The sequence below is a fragment of the Poecilia reticulata genome, linkage group LG16 (assembly GCF_000633615.1).
Source record: "Poecilia reticulata strain Guanapo linkage group LG16, Guppy_female_1.0+MT, whole genome shotgun sequence".
Lineage (NCBI taxonomy): Eukaryota > Metazoa > Chordata > Actinopteri > Cyprinodontiformes > Poeciliidae > Poecilia > Poecilia reticulata.
Window position 1 is genome coordinate 23,706,477 of NC_024346.1, and position 14,971 is coordinate 23,721,447.

General features: G+C 39.2%; 1 protein-coding gene across 1 annotated transcript in view; it reads right to left on the reverse strand.

Moving 5' to 3' along the window:
• The window catches only part of LOC103478348 (eukaryotic translation initiation factor 3 subunit H), a 34,066-nt gene extending 22,715 nt beyond the window's left edge, over positions 1–11,351 (reverse strand). Inside the window, exons 1-2 of the mRNA XM_008432112.1 lie at positions 11,179–11,351; positions 3,064–3,163 (exon numbers count right to left, since the gene is read on the reverse strand). Coding sequence (XP_008430334.1) covers positions 3,064–3,163; positions 11,179–11,335 — 257 coding nt within the window. The 5' untranslated portion in view covers positions 11,336–11,351. The remainder of the gene's footprint in view (positions 1–3,063; positions 3,164–11,178) is intronic.
• Between the last annotated feature and the right edge of the window lie 3,620 nt (positions 11,352–14,971).

Below are 14,971 nucleotides of genomic sequence, written 5' to 3' on the forward strand. Positions count from 1 at the left end.
AAGCACACCGTCTGTCAACCGAGTTAAAAATATATAAAAGGACATGAGGTTGTTTTAAAGGGGATGGCTTCCATAACAACCAGCCACATTAACCTTTAAAGAGAGCTGTTTTTCTACCAAAGTACATTTGCATTCATTTCCCAAAATCTGCCTTTTACTGTAAAAAAGGTAATGTTTTGCAATGTTACTCCCCACCTGAGAATTGTATGTCATCACTAAAAGAAAAAGGAAAATAAAAACAAATCTTAGACACATTGCATTTTGATTAAGCTGCTTAACAGCACACGCCCCTGAAAGGCCCTCCCCTACCCCGATCTCCTGGTGACACTAAATGAAATGACTTCGGTTTAATTTTGGTTAATATCTTGTGTGCAGCTAATAAACAGAGTTTCAACACGTTTTCAGAGAAGATCACATGTGCCTCCAGGCTCAAGGATGGAGGATTCCAAAAGTGAGTGGTCGGGTGAATAATGGACAAACGAATGGATGGACAGATCGATAATGGACAAGTGACTCGATGGAGGGATGGCTGGCAGGATGACAGACAGATAATCAGATGGATGGCTGAAAGGATGAATGCATAAGAAATAATGGCAAAATGAACCGATGGATGGATGATGAACAACCAAATAGATTGATGAATGGAGGGAAAGACAGACAGACAAATGGAGTCTTGAGAATGAACCAAGGAGATCATGGTGAACAAATGGACAGACGGATAGATTGGAGGATGGATGCATGGCCGGCTACAGAGCAGACAGATAACTAGACGGAGAAATACTTGTATTTGTCCATGGATGAATAAATGACAGAAAAAGGATGGAGAAGAAAAGGACATTTGAATGGAAGGATGCGTAAGAAATAGTGGATATATTTACAGATAAATGAATGGATTGAAGAATTGCTGGAAAGACAGACAGTAGGACACACTTTTGACAAAAACAAGGACGGATGGACACATAGAAAGACACATGGGTTGTGGAAAAACACTTGGATATATGGAGGACAAATGGATGCAAGGACAGACTGGAAACTGTTCTGTCTTCTTGTCCAATATTCATCCAAACCTGGAAACAATCTGAAGTTTTCCAATCTGCTATAGTCCACCACGGTACTCTTGCTCAGCGCGCATGCTGCAAACAAATGTCAAAGATTGGCTTGGTAGATCCTTGCTCTAAGATCAATACACATAACTGCATTATTTTGCCTTGCTTACTGTACCACAGACCAGCATATCTGTGCCATAAATGGGGAAGAAAAAAATAACGGAATTCTTTTAAGATATTATATTGATTAAAAGTCTTTTATATTCTAAGTAGAGCATCACCTCAGGCAAACATAAGAAGAGACGCCGACGCACAAAAGTGGGTTTCTGCCTGAGGCTTAGAACGGAGGACAACTCGCCTCGGAATAAATTATAAGAGTCTGTAGGAAAAATCCATAGTTACATAAATACTGCTTAGGAATTTGACACAATTATCAATCTGGAGTACTTTAAAGTATTTGCTGCATTATGTGACCTTTCCAAATGTCTGCAGCGTGACATAAAATGCTGCCCACAAGGAAACAGAAGGACGGTGCGCTGTACCATAGGCAGGACAAATTACTCAACCATACTGGAAGCTGGCACACTTAATGTCAAGCTCTCTTGTACGTTGGGCCCCACTGGATAAAGTCAAAGGTTCCCTACACGGGCCGACTAATTTGATGCTGGAGATTGTGTGCTGAAGTGGACACTATTGACCACTGCCTGCACAGCCCAGTGGAGCTGGAGGGAGGTTCAAAGGGATCAGGCCACTCAACTCTCATCTCTCTGATGCTTTTCCATTTTAAAAACATGAACAAGATTTGCGAGCATATATAACCTCAAATATAGATGAGAAAGATGGAGGGGTTGGGGGTTATGCTGACTGAACCTGACATTGGGGAGACGACATTTGAAGTTTAACACGTTTGCATGACAAAAAAGTTGAAAATCACTAGGGGTGGACAATTTGGACTTGAAGTTTCATTATAATATTTAGGTAGTTTTTAGGTAACTGTATGTGACTCAATGGCACAACATCCACAGCTCCACAAACACAAATACTGCTCTAGAAAATCATTCCCATTTATAATTCATTAGGACACCAATCACAAAGAATTGTGAATTGAACCACTAAGTCACACACTGCATTTAATCATATGCAATAAATGAAAATCTTTTAACAAATTTATCACAAGAATTTAATAAATGACACAAAAGCCCAACCCCAACAATCACAGATTTTGTTGCATTACTTGTTCATTTTGACAGTAAAAAACCTGAGAAAATCCTGTAAATTTGCATCGATATCATTCTTAACCATCATATTCCAATCATATGCTTGTTAAAAGCACTGATTGTAGCTACAGCAAATCATAGGAACTAATGAAAAGCTGCAGAAAGGAGTAGGCTCTCGACTCATGGCCAAACGCTGGCTCAGGAAAGGACTGGGGGGCAACAAAGACAAAAATATAGAGAAATAAAAATAACAGAAATAGCAAAGAGCAATAAAACAGAGCTGTTAAAAAGTCCCTCTGTCTGTAAATACACTTTGTAGGAGTCAGAATGCAAATCGGAAGGTTCTGAACAGTCCGTCACCTAACGCCTCCGGGGTTTTACTATTGGACAGATAACGCTTGTACTTATCTGAACATGTGCGCCGTGTCCTCACGTGCGTGTTTGTATACTATGTGAGGCCGGCTGCACTCGGACTGCTCCGAACCGCAAGGAAAACAGTCCCCTCATTACATTCATTTTTAGCCGCAATTTAAAAGCAATTACGATAAGCCTTGAGGTCAGAAAAAGCGTAAACATGGAACATTTGTTCGACGGGCAAGGGCGAGCTGATAAATCATCATCATCTTCATCAGCATCCATCTCCAACTGCCAGTAAATGACTCCCCCGTGGAAGCACGGTGCTGCATTTGCATTCGCTGAATAAACAGAATCAAGAAGGGGCGAAAAAGCTACGTTTTTTTTGCCGTCCATGAGCGGATACACAAATGGAGACAAGTGCGTTGCTCTGTGATGTCACTTACCCTTCGGTGGTGAAGTCCTTCTCCTTGCAGATCTCCATAAGCTTCGGCGTGAGTCTGTAGGCTTTCAGGGATAGGGAGCCCTGGGCAGTTTTTATAGGATCTACGATCAGAGAGCAGGGAAAAAGTTCTTAAACAAGAATCATGAATAAATAATAGATTAAATGATCCAATTTTTAATTTAGCCAGCTTACAATAGACATACACGATGAGATTTGCACATCAGTCTAGCAAAAGATCTCTGATGTCTACTGGTTGAACTCTATCAGACATGCCAGACAGCCAACCAAGCTTATTGCTGCACCGAATGCAATTTTCTGGCCAATCGCTGATCGTTACAAAGCTTGTCCTGCCGATTAAAGACAATATCATCATGTATTGGTTGTGTTCCTAACTGTGCATCCCAGCTCTTTAGACTTGAGGACACATGGTGGCCTCATGGACCCATTGATTAATTCGTAAGCGTTTTGAGGGTGACAGTTAAAGGGTTGATGACTGTGCTTTGTTCTCCATCGTTTCCATCCAGGGATGCCGTCTCACAGAATCAAGAGTCTCACATTTTCCAAAATGTCTTCATTTACAATACTACAGAGTTCCTCTCATTGGAACTGAGGTACCAGTCCCAACTCCTGAAGGACAGCTCCACATCATAATCCCCTCTACACCAAACTTCACAGTTGACACTAATCTGTCAGGAAAGTTCAGTTCGCTTAGCAGCTGTCAAACCCAGTTTGGGTTTCCACACAGAGAGAAAGGTTTCATCTTTCCAGGGAACATGTCTGGACTGGTCTAGAGTCCACTTGGTGACATGCTTTATCCCCGGTATCAAATGTTTTGCATGAAAAAGCTATCAGTGCAATATCACAAAGGCAAAGGACTGCTTAGATAAAATGCAGCATAGAGTCCATTTCAAGTGTCACATGTTCACTCTGTGCTTATTGAAAATATATCTGGACAGTGGAAATGACTAACTGTCCAGCTTAACTAAATATTTTCTTGATATCAAACATCCTTATTTTGCAATGCTCTTGGTGGCATAAGGCTTAGATACAGCTGCTCAGTCATGGAAGCCAAATCCAAGAACTTCTACATTCATTCCTCTAATCTGAAGGCCACATCAAGTTCAAAAGTCTGTATCTATTGATTTTGCATAAAGTTGTTGACCTTTGAACTAAGTGCCTTAGCATCCATTGACCCCATTGTTTTTTTTATTTTTTTTGCATAGATTACCTTCAGAAAAAATCAGGTAAAACATATTTCTGTTGTAAAGTTCTTGGCGAAAGTGTAATGATACGGTGCTACCATGATATATATGTATTTTATTTTAACTTTGATACGGTGAGAATCTCAAACTGGTATGCATTTAATTTCCTGCCTATAGTCCAGTCACAATTAGATGTTAAAACAAAGTGTGAACATACAGCTCATTTAATATATCTAAGATTGTTGGAATATGTCAGCTAATGATTCTCTATATAGTGAATTTTCAAGGATGCAGCCATGTTCTATAGATGCCCTTTAACTAAAAGCTTAATGATGAAGTTTCACAAGCTTGCTTTCTAACTTCCTTGCCATTAAACAAGTTCAACTACTGGATCTTCAAATGGAACGTAATGGCATGACAATAATAATCAGGATTTGTTTCCGTTAATGAAACACAAAGGTTTGTATCTGCCCTCTGTCCCCAACACCATCAGCCAGACATTATAATAGCTCCAACACAGAAAGCCTTGTGTTCCTGCTGACAGTAAAAGTGGTTCATTGAAGACTCGTTTCGAAATGCTGCTAACGTAACCGTGACAAAGTACGAAAGAGAAGTCTCGAGCCGTCACTCATCTCTAAAGTGTTCTTCAGAGAACCCAGACTTTAAGCTGCACTCAGACTTTGTATCATAGCGTGTTCGTGGAAAAATACGGTGGCTTGCTAAAGATGTCATACTCCTTGAACGTTTTCAAATTTTGCCTCTTTACAAATCACCAGCTTCAGTGGATGTTATTTGGTTTTTCAGGAAATGAGAAAACAGTAAAATGTGCAAAATTCTTCAAAGTTAGAAGGAATATCATGGTTAGGTTTATTTATTTATTTTTTTTAATAAATAAATAAATAAAAAAAATGTGGCATGCATTAATATTCAGCCCTTTTTCCTCAATTTCCTCTAAATAAAACCCAACACAATTAATTGCCTTCACTTGTCATCTAAATATGACCAACTCCACATAAACTTATGGCAGTGGAAGGATCATGCTTGAGGACCTAGATATTCGTTTCTTCAAGAGAAAAGAGTTAAAAAAAAGCAATAAAATAATTCAGATGAAAACAGATTCAGGTTTTAAAATTGCCCAATCAAGGTGGTGCGTGTTATGTTAGTCAAGCTAAAAAATAGTCAAAAAGAGTTGTTGTGGTTGTAGCGTGACAAATTGTAACTTCTGTGAAGCCAATCCAGTTAATCTAGTGTGTTAATCTAATTTACTCATCTGTGAATACGAATGCCAAAGAGCTATTAGCAAAAGATGGATGCTACACCTCAGAGCTGTTGTGTCTAGATCTTCCCCTGCTTATACGGCGCATGACTCACAAAATGACTTTCTGATATATGCAGTCTTTAAGGGATGAAGATTGTTTTTACCACCCTCCACACGTTCCGTTTCAGCAAATTTTATTTAAAAGCAATATGGCATCCATATGCTCTTCAAAACCTCTGAAGGAGAAGACTGGAAATGAGGAAAAAAAAGTCAAAAAGATTCAAGAAAACAAAAACAGAAGAAAAAAAAAGTCAGAGGACCTTCAGAAAGCTTGAAAAACTATTGATGGAGAAAATATTAAACTGTTACAATCAAGTCTTTCTGCTTGGAAATGTAATAGAAAGAAATCTAAGATGGTTTGAAATATTTCACAGGTACAAAATCCCACAAATGATTTTAAACGTAACAGTAAAACAAAATTCCTACAATAATTATCCAGGCAATTCATAAAAACTAGAGGCACGCTATCAGTTTTTTTTCTCTTTATGCAGCAGGTGCAATAACTGAGATTCAACCAACTGAGATTGAGCAGGCTACAATTCACCTGAAGTTTTTGTGTTATTTATTCACTTTCCCAAAAAGTCAGCCGTGACGAGCTATTTGCCTACAGATTCGCCAGTCGAAATAAAGACTGACGGTTGACAGCAGGTCTCAGTTGTTCCCCGGTGAGAGCAGAGAAGGCCAACACGAGGATTGCTCCTTTAAATCCACAGGAAGTGTGCTGGCTGAATTAAAATACTGAGTGATCCTGATTGAACTCTAAAGAGCCTCTTGAATTCAGACACAAAGCCTTGATCTATTTCTGCGAACAAAGACCTGCTTTTTCCGTGTGACGCACAGATAATTTTATGCATTAGTCCCGTTGGTCAGTATGCAAGAAAAACAGAACACACTTATGTTTGATCTGCAAATGTCAAAAAAGAGACTCGGATCAAGACAACCAAAGAGCGTAGAAAAAGGTCTGAAGGAAAAAGCCAGTTGCTTCCAAATAACACAAATTAGGTGGAGAGCTGTTGTTCACTGCTCCCCCAAATAATCAAATAAGAGCATCTTAAAAGCATTTTACGTCTTCCCAATCTAATTTTAAGATCGATCCTGATTTAATGTAGAATCTAAGTTTATAAGTGAAAATGTTATTTATTTCAGTTATTTTGATCAAATGATGAAACGCATGATTCAATAAACAGTGTAATATTTAACCATTTATATTGATAACATTTTGTTTGTGTTTGCAGCGACTGAAAACCAAAAATTTTGTTTCCCAGAAAATTCCTCTAGAATATTCTATTGCTAAGAAAAAAAAAGATTTTTATTAGAACTGTGCCATTTCCAATTGACTTAATGGAAAGTTGAGTTGAAGGAAAAATGTCATCTAAAAAAAGGTGCACTGTTAACAGGGTAACTGTCCTGCTGAGAGGATTTTGAAGCAAAGTTCATTTAACAGTTTAGGAGAAACTTACAAGGTGCAGATTAATTGTGTCTTATGGAAATTATTTGCTGATGCAATCATAATGGAAACGATTCAGATCAGCTGATTAGTTTCCACTCTGTACAGATCTATCTATACTGTGGCATTTTATTTCTTTGCAAGTTTATATTTAGATAAAAGGTGTACACCAATATGCACGCTTGAACTTTATTGGACACGAAAACCCAAACAAAGAATAAAATGCAATATCTTGTACCGCCCCTGACGTGGTTCCGAATAACGAGGAAGAAGCACACAGGGTCTGCTAATGGAGACGAAACCGATCAGAACCGGTCAAAGTCAAGCAGCTTTGGATTCATCTACTGACGGTGAAGCACAATCTCCAATTCTGCTTGATATTTAGAGAAAGTGATCATTTCCTTAAAAGCCAATCAGTTTCTCAGCCAAAGTACCTTCAAAACATAAACCTCTAATTACCCCTGTGTGTGTCCATGTCAACCTCGTCGATAAATTAAACCGACTCGTTCAACGTATTTACCCAACTGGTTTAACGACCTGTTGTCCTGTACAGGCACCGGACACCGGGTCGGTTGGCTGGCTGATTGATTCTTTCATCGGTATAAAATGACCGGTGAGCTAATGACAAAGAGAACAAAAACAAAAAAAGAAAGAAAAAAAAAGCAATCGATGTTTGTTTCCCCTTTGACTTTAAACAGAGATAATGTAAATTCCTTTGGGGTGCTTTGATTCGTTAAGTGCTGCATTATTGATTGACATTAGCAGGAGGCCTCTTTTAGAATGAGAAAAGGCTGCGGTGCCCCACTGCCAGAGCCACCGGCTGGCAGGACTGGTCACAGACTTGCAGCTGAAAAATTCTTCTAATCTATCTTGTGTCTGAAAATGATCTTAAAAGGTAGAACCTGTCAGAGTTTGCTGGTGAAACTCAAAGCTGTCTGTTTTTTAAATAAAGATGGCAATTCTGTTTTTGTCTTTCACCTGAACAGTAAAAGACAAACTGTGAAGGTAAAAATCTGCCTTCATCAAAGATTTCTAATCTTTGTGTAACGGTGACAACTTTTCTTTAGCTGCTCATAAATCTGAGGGGAATAAAACTCAACAAAGACAGAAGTTTGCTACATGATCAAAAATTAGAGCCTGGTGTCCAAATGTGACAACATGTCTCCAACCTTTGAAGTGTATAATCTGCATCAGAGTTGCGTACCAAACGGCTAACCAATGAACGCTTTTATCTAATTAGCCGCAGATATCCACGGAATTTATGTAAAACACTTCCTCTGAACTCAGCCACTCGGAGTGGTCATAAATTACCATTCATTTAGACATAGAGGGGATTTAAGGCCAACACGGTTTATTGGTGAAAGGCTTTCATTTTCTGTACTGCTGGTTTAAATACGGCCGTGTCTGAAAAAATGAACATCCTCTGTAGTCGCATTGTCATGTGGCAGTTACAAGCAGCTCTTAAAGATTTTCACAAAGAAGTTCATGGAGGCACATTATGTCTATTAGTGTCATGTTATTGGCAAGGAGCCACCCAGCTAATCCTGTTTATGTCTTCCTTCTTCCCTCTCTGTGGCTGACCTTACTTAAAGGTTAACCGTACCTTACCCACAACATTTCCTCACTAGTGCGACTGAAGAGTTTGGAGAAGACGACGCTTGCCTGCCAGACCGAGTACGTCGGATTAAGTAAGGGGGAGGGGAGGGGAGGAGAAAAAAAAAACTTATTTCGTTAGTGTAATTACTGTGTCACTCATCTACTCCCAAAACCCCAGCAATTAATTTCCGAGTCCTGTTCTGTGTCACGGGCGTCTTTACAAAGAAAGATTTGGTGTGTCTGTCAAGCTTCTTTTTATTTCCAATTGATGAGCTGTTTTATTAGCCTCTGACCAGTTGACCTTTGACCTAATGCCCTCAGCCTCCGTGATTCTGGAGTCTTAATTCCTTCCTGTATGCGAGTTGTGTACAGCTATTACTCGCTGCTCATCAGAATTCGGCGAGTGTGCATATTTGGACCGACATAAGGTCGTTCTGAGATTATACTTTTGCAAAAAAAACCCGATTACAGTCGTTGCCTTGAGCAGATACAAGATTATGAGGGGAACAGGAAGAATATGCAGCACCCCCACTCACTCTACCACTCTATTATCTAGGCAGTGTGAAAATGTCTCCAAAAAGATTTGGAAAGAGTCCTCAACCACAAGGGCGATATATTTTATGGAGATTTCTTTATAGATAAAGACAAAATGAAGCTTGGTTGTAAAGTGGAAGTGACACTAATGGATTTTTTAAATTAAAAATCCAAAAAGCGTGTATTGTATACTAATATACAAACTACAAATCAGTTTTTTATGCCTAGTTCAAATGAAAAGATTTTTATGTTGATTTTTGTCCCCATTTCCCCCTTCCGACGATCTTAAAGATGCCCTGGTTATCGAGATGTCCCTAAAGCTGATCTGAAGAGATATCCCTGGTATGTTAAGAGGGATCTGATTGACTCGGAAGGTTGTCTTTTCGTATTCATTTTTTTTTTTTTTTTTGATCAACTGTAGTGCACAAGCATTCGCCATTGCTTCTTCCCAGTGGGCCATGTTTGTTTACTCTGAACTCACATTTGGTTTTGAGAGGTTTGAGGAGATTTATCGTCTAACATCTGAATATTGGTGAGTGAAGTCGGTTTGTGTGTGGAGGGTTACTCCTGTCATGTGGCTCGACATCACACGTTATACGGCCAAACCTAACATTTCTTATGGTGTCAGATTTTGAAAATCGGCCGACAATCTTAAAATCTTGCACTAGTCAGGCATTAGTAGTAAACAGTCTAGATTTGTCTCTGTAAATGTGGCTGCTCTACAAAGGCTTGACAGAAAACGTTAGTGAATAAACAGCATCATTTGTCCAACACACACGATGCTGTTGAAAATAAAGACATATCATAAAACACGATGGTGGTGGCAGTGTGCTTTACTTCACAAGAGAGAAAGCTACTGACCAGACTTGATTGAAAGCTGGATGGGGGTAAAAACAATGCAAACCTGGAAGAAAATCTGTTTTGTATCCTGCAAAAGACAAACATCAAATTCCAGTGGGAAACAACCCGAAACATAAAGCAACAATAGGCAACAATTTCCATCTCTAAATGTAAAAAGCTGGTCGTGTAAAATCTCAGAAGACTTTCAGCTATTATTGCAGCACAAGGTGGTTTGATAAAGGTTGGACTAACAGGGAGTGAATACAAATGCATGCAATGCTTTATGGTTTTTTGTTTTTTTTTTGTGAATAAAAAAATGACAAAGCGTGGCAGAATGAAGTGTTTCTTTCTACTCCTATTATATTAATATCTTGAAAGGCTCTTTATCTGTAACCATCAAAATGACAGATATTTTTCTGAAATATCTATTATCCAAAACTGAAAATTGCTTTTCTAACATTTAAAACCAGAACACAATATATTAGTACCATTCTCCGGGTGTATTCTTAGATAATAGCGATCAAAAGACACTAAATTTGTCCTGAGGTTCTTTAATCTTGCCTGACAATGAACAGTAAATGACTTTCATCAGCTCTCTTGTGGAAGCCAAGGAAAATACAGCGTACCAAATCAAAACAAACCTTGTAATTTTAACCTGTATGTTAGTTTTCTTCTTTTTCCTCCAGAAGTCGTTCCTTGAAGACTCAACGATACGTCTTGGAGTCAAGGTACAGATCTAAACTGCTGCTGCTGACCTACTCTTAAGGAACTGCTTTCCACTTGCATGAACTTGTTCATTAGTGGCTGTCTATGAATTGGTGCCTGACAAGTGCACACCACCGCGATACATCTCACCTCTGTGTTCTTGCTCTATACTTGGTCAATATAACACTCCCTCCCGCTGAGAGCAATAGATTGAACCTGACTAGCACGTGTAGGCATTACCTCCGTTGACCGATGCTTGAACCCAGCTTCACCGTGCAAGCAAGTCCCATTTTTCCCCAACATCGTTTGTCTCAGTTATACTGATCTTTTTTAAATTACAAGCCTGCAATGATTGGTTCCATCATTGCTTCGATTCCGTGTTTGGATTATGTTTTTGACCTCTTCAAAACAGAACATCTGTTGTGACAAATGTCAATTGCATTGATTTGAACACTTTAACCTTCATCTACTCACCATAGATCAGAACAACAGACTCCTCAATGGCGTGTTGATAGCTGAACTGGGAGTCTAGCAGAGCTCGGCTGACAAAGGAGCCGTAGTAGGTGGACTGGTACCAGCCCACATGCAGATGGTCAATGTTGACGTGACGCAGGGAACGCATCATCTCCATCTGGTACTGGACTAGAGGAAGAAAGAAAGGAGAGAGGTGGAAACCATGAGTGATGAGGGGGAAACTAGGAGGAACGGAGGAACCTTTCACTGGAATCCTAACTCATTTTGTTTGGATCTTTAATTAGATAGTGGCCATCTGGAAGTGGACACGGAGTATAAACAGAGGAATAAAAAGCGAGAAAGAGAAATATGGTGAAATAAATTAGCAGCTCAGATGTGAAGGACAAACATGTTAAAGCTAAGCAAACGAAAGGCTGTATCTTCTTTCAACAAGTGATTGTGGGGGATTTCTAAAACTGCAATAATCTCGTGCATCAGGTCAGATCCTAGACAGATACACTGGCATGCTTCAGCTCCTGGGCAGGAGGCTAGGTGCATTACAGAGAGTCTTTTCATTATGGCTGACACCTCCTAGCTTAAAACAAACACCTGTCCTCTTTGGCTTTAAATAACGGCCAAGGCGAGCGAGCAAAACAGTATCTGTTGTAGGCTGGCTGGAGGAGGTTGATAAATCAGGCCTTGATTGGGCAGCTGTGGCCTCTAAACCCCCGTCTGTAGAGTATAACCCTATCCTGCTGAGGCTGTTAACAAGAACAAAGTGGAAGGGTGGAGGAGAGGGAAGGTGAGACGCTCAGGGTAAAAAGAACAAAGATGGAGAGTGGTAGGACAGCTGGAAGAGTGGAGGAAGATGTTAAAGAGGAGAAAAATGAGTCCAATGAAAGGGGAGATGTACAAAAGAAAAGGGGAAGACTGAACTTCTTTACTGACCTGAATCTGAACCCATTAGTTATTTTATGCTAAACAGGTAGAGCTTCACTTGATCATGTGACAAAGAGCGGATTCAAAGACTTGGACATGTTTTTAAAAGAAAATAAGCCTGATAAAATGCAAATAATATCTTCATTTCTTCTCTGCCGCAACACGTCTGAACAAACAGCCGCCATAGGCCAAACATCGCTTTACTGTTTAATGACTCTTGCCGGAGCACAATGCTAAGAGTCTCCTCTTCCAGCACAACAACACCACTCTGATAAAAAACAACCTCTCCAGGACTGGATGGGGACGGCCGTGCACACAGACCCCCCTTTTCATGCACTGTCCTGCGGGGGAGGGCTGGATGCAACAATCTATCCTTTTAATCTCACCTTTTATTTAGAGATTGACATGGTCCAGGAGACAAAAATACACGTGGTGAATGGACAGGGCAATACAAGGCAGGGGCAGGGACGGAGGAGGACACGGTGTATGAGGGGCAGGAGAGGGAGTGTAATTCAAACCACAAGAGGCGTTTGTGTCTGGGGAAAAAGGTTTATGGTAGTTAATGCATTTCTTGTCGTAGAGCCGATCAAAAAAGTCCATATTATAACCAGACTTTTAGGTACTTTGAAATGAGACTTAGGACATTATGCAAACATGCAATTGCATCATAATTTCTGAATGCTCTGTGTGATCTTTAGCACATTGTTTAGTAAAATATTTGATCAAGTGTTGGTCTCAAAGGCAGAAAGAGTCAATCATGTTGGCTAAATATTTAATTGACCAGCAGTATGCGTTTCCATGGCATTAAGCAATGCTCTGAACCCAGAATACTGCAAACATTTCAAATGCAATAGGAATTATGATTGGATGGATTGTTTAGCCCTCCTTCAATACAACCAATATCTATTTGAGCATCGGTTTTGGTACCAAGCTATGATGTTTATTATATATAAAATGCATCAGTGTTAGCTCTGGGTGAGTCTATGGTTAATAGTTTTTTATTATAAGGTATTAATGATTTAATACTTTTATTGCTCGTCAAAGTAAAATGTCCAACTTTTCAACATTGAATTTCCAATAAAACTGCATTTGATGTAAGTGCCGTTAAAAACTGAGATTTTACCTTCATCACACAGAAAGGAAGAAGGCAGCAACTGTACAGTGGGTTATTTTTATTGCTAAAAAGCATTAAGTAGTAGAAGTAGCTGCTTTTGAATTTTAAAGCAAGGGAAGTTTTATATAGATGTTTTAGTATATATGCAAGAAAATATCAAGTATTCCTGCAAGCTGTTTACTGGGTAATGCTGAATCAATAACTAACCACATGTAAGCAAGCTTTAGAAAACTCTGGTTTGTTTTTTGTAACTTCCTACCAGCACTGTAGCTAAAGCCAAACGTAATACTTCTGCAAGAAACTTAAACATGGAAAAAAAAGTGCTGCAGGATCTTTGACAGCGATGGGATTACAGGATTATACATATTTATGCAATAAAGCATATGTCCCTAACCTTTACTTGATTTTCACTAACCTAAAAAAACAAATCTCCTCAAAATACCATGCTATTTATTAAATCATTTAATAGCTAAAAAGGAGGTTTCTTCTAATTGTTATGCATTGTTAAACAAGTAAAAAAAGAAGAAAATCAAAATTTTTGCCATTCATTCCATCTACCTGCAATCAGAAGTAATCAAGCGAAAATTGGGTGGATTTTATCCGTGTTATTCTGCATTTGAGGACGAGAAGCAAAGAGTTGATAAATAACATTCCCGCAAAGATATAGGCGATGATTAAAGAAAAATGAAACGGGGAAAGAAAAGGACGAAGCTAACAAAACGCCGCGTGAAAACGTTGAAGTGACAGACTGAGAGTGGGTCTGCTGGAGAGGGGCCCAGAATATGACCAGACTTCTCAGCAGACTAAACCAGAGCTCAGCGGAGGGGGGAGGCATCTTGCGCTCTAACCACCCCATTTGTCTCGGCACTTCTGCTTCTCTCAGTAGGAGTTCTTACCTCTCAGTCGCCACTGAAGCGTACACCTGGCCCAACACCCCATCATTAGCAGGGAAATTGGGCACAAAACTCCCAGACAGAAACCGAAGGCTGAGAGACTGACAACAGCAGGGAGAAAACCACAGACTGTTTATTCCAGTCAGCATAGTTGTTTATAATCTTAACTCTAACGAGCAGAGGATTGCCTTGTGTTTTATTTTTTTAAAAAGTATAAAGTGATGACTTCACTTTTGCAGTATTACTTCTTTTTTGTGTTTGCCCATTTTACAACCTTTTCTAATACACAAACAACAACCTAGTAAACGGTTCTGGTCTTTTCATTTCCCAATCTGCAAGGCAAGCTGGAACACACTGGAGAGTTGCTCAAGTACTCTCAAAGTAACACTCTAAAATGATTTTAGAGAGGACTATATAACTGCGATTTAAATCTTTGGGAAGCATCGCAAGTCGATTTAAAGAAAACTAGTAATTAAGGAGAAGTGTTATTTACAGCTAATTACCACATTTCTAGAGGATACTTATTTAAAGAGCAGTAATGGGCATTTAAATGACATTCCTACCAAAGCAGGGTAAAAATATAAGGCAACTATTCCATCTATCAACCTTTGCTTAATCATAACTTGTAGTAATAGTCCATATAAAGCCTTTTCTTGAACCATATGATCTCTAGTCTATTCAGAGAGGCCTCAAAGCCCCTCACAGTTTCATCAAGTCATTTTAGACAAAAAAAAATAAAAACAAAAAAAAAGTTGTGCTTTCTTTAAAAGTGTTCAACTGAAACGCTGGGTCAAAATACTTCTGTGTATCCTTGAGAAGTGATACGGTTGTTTTTTTTCTCGAGCTCTGACGTGAAATCACAGAATGT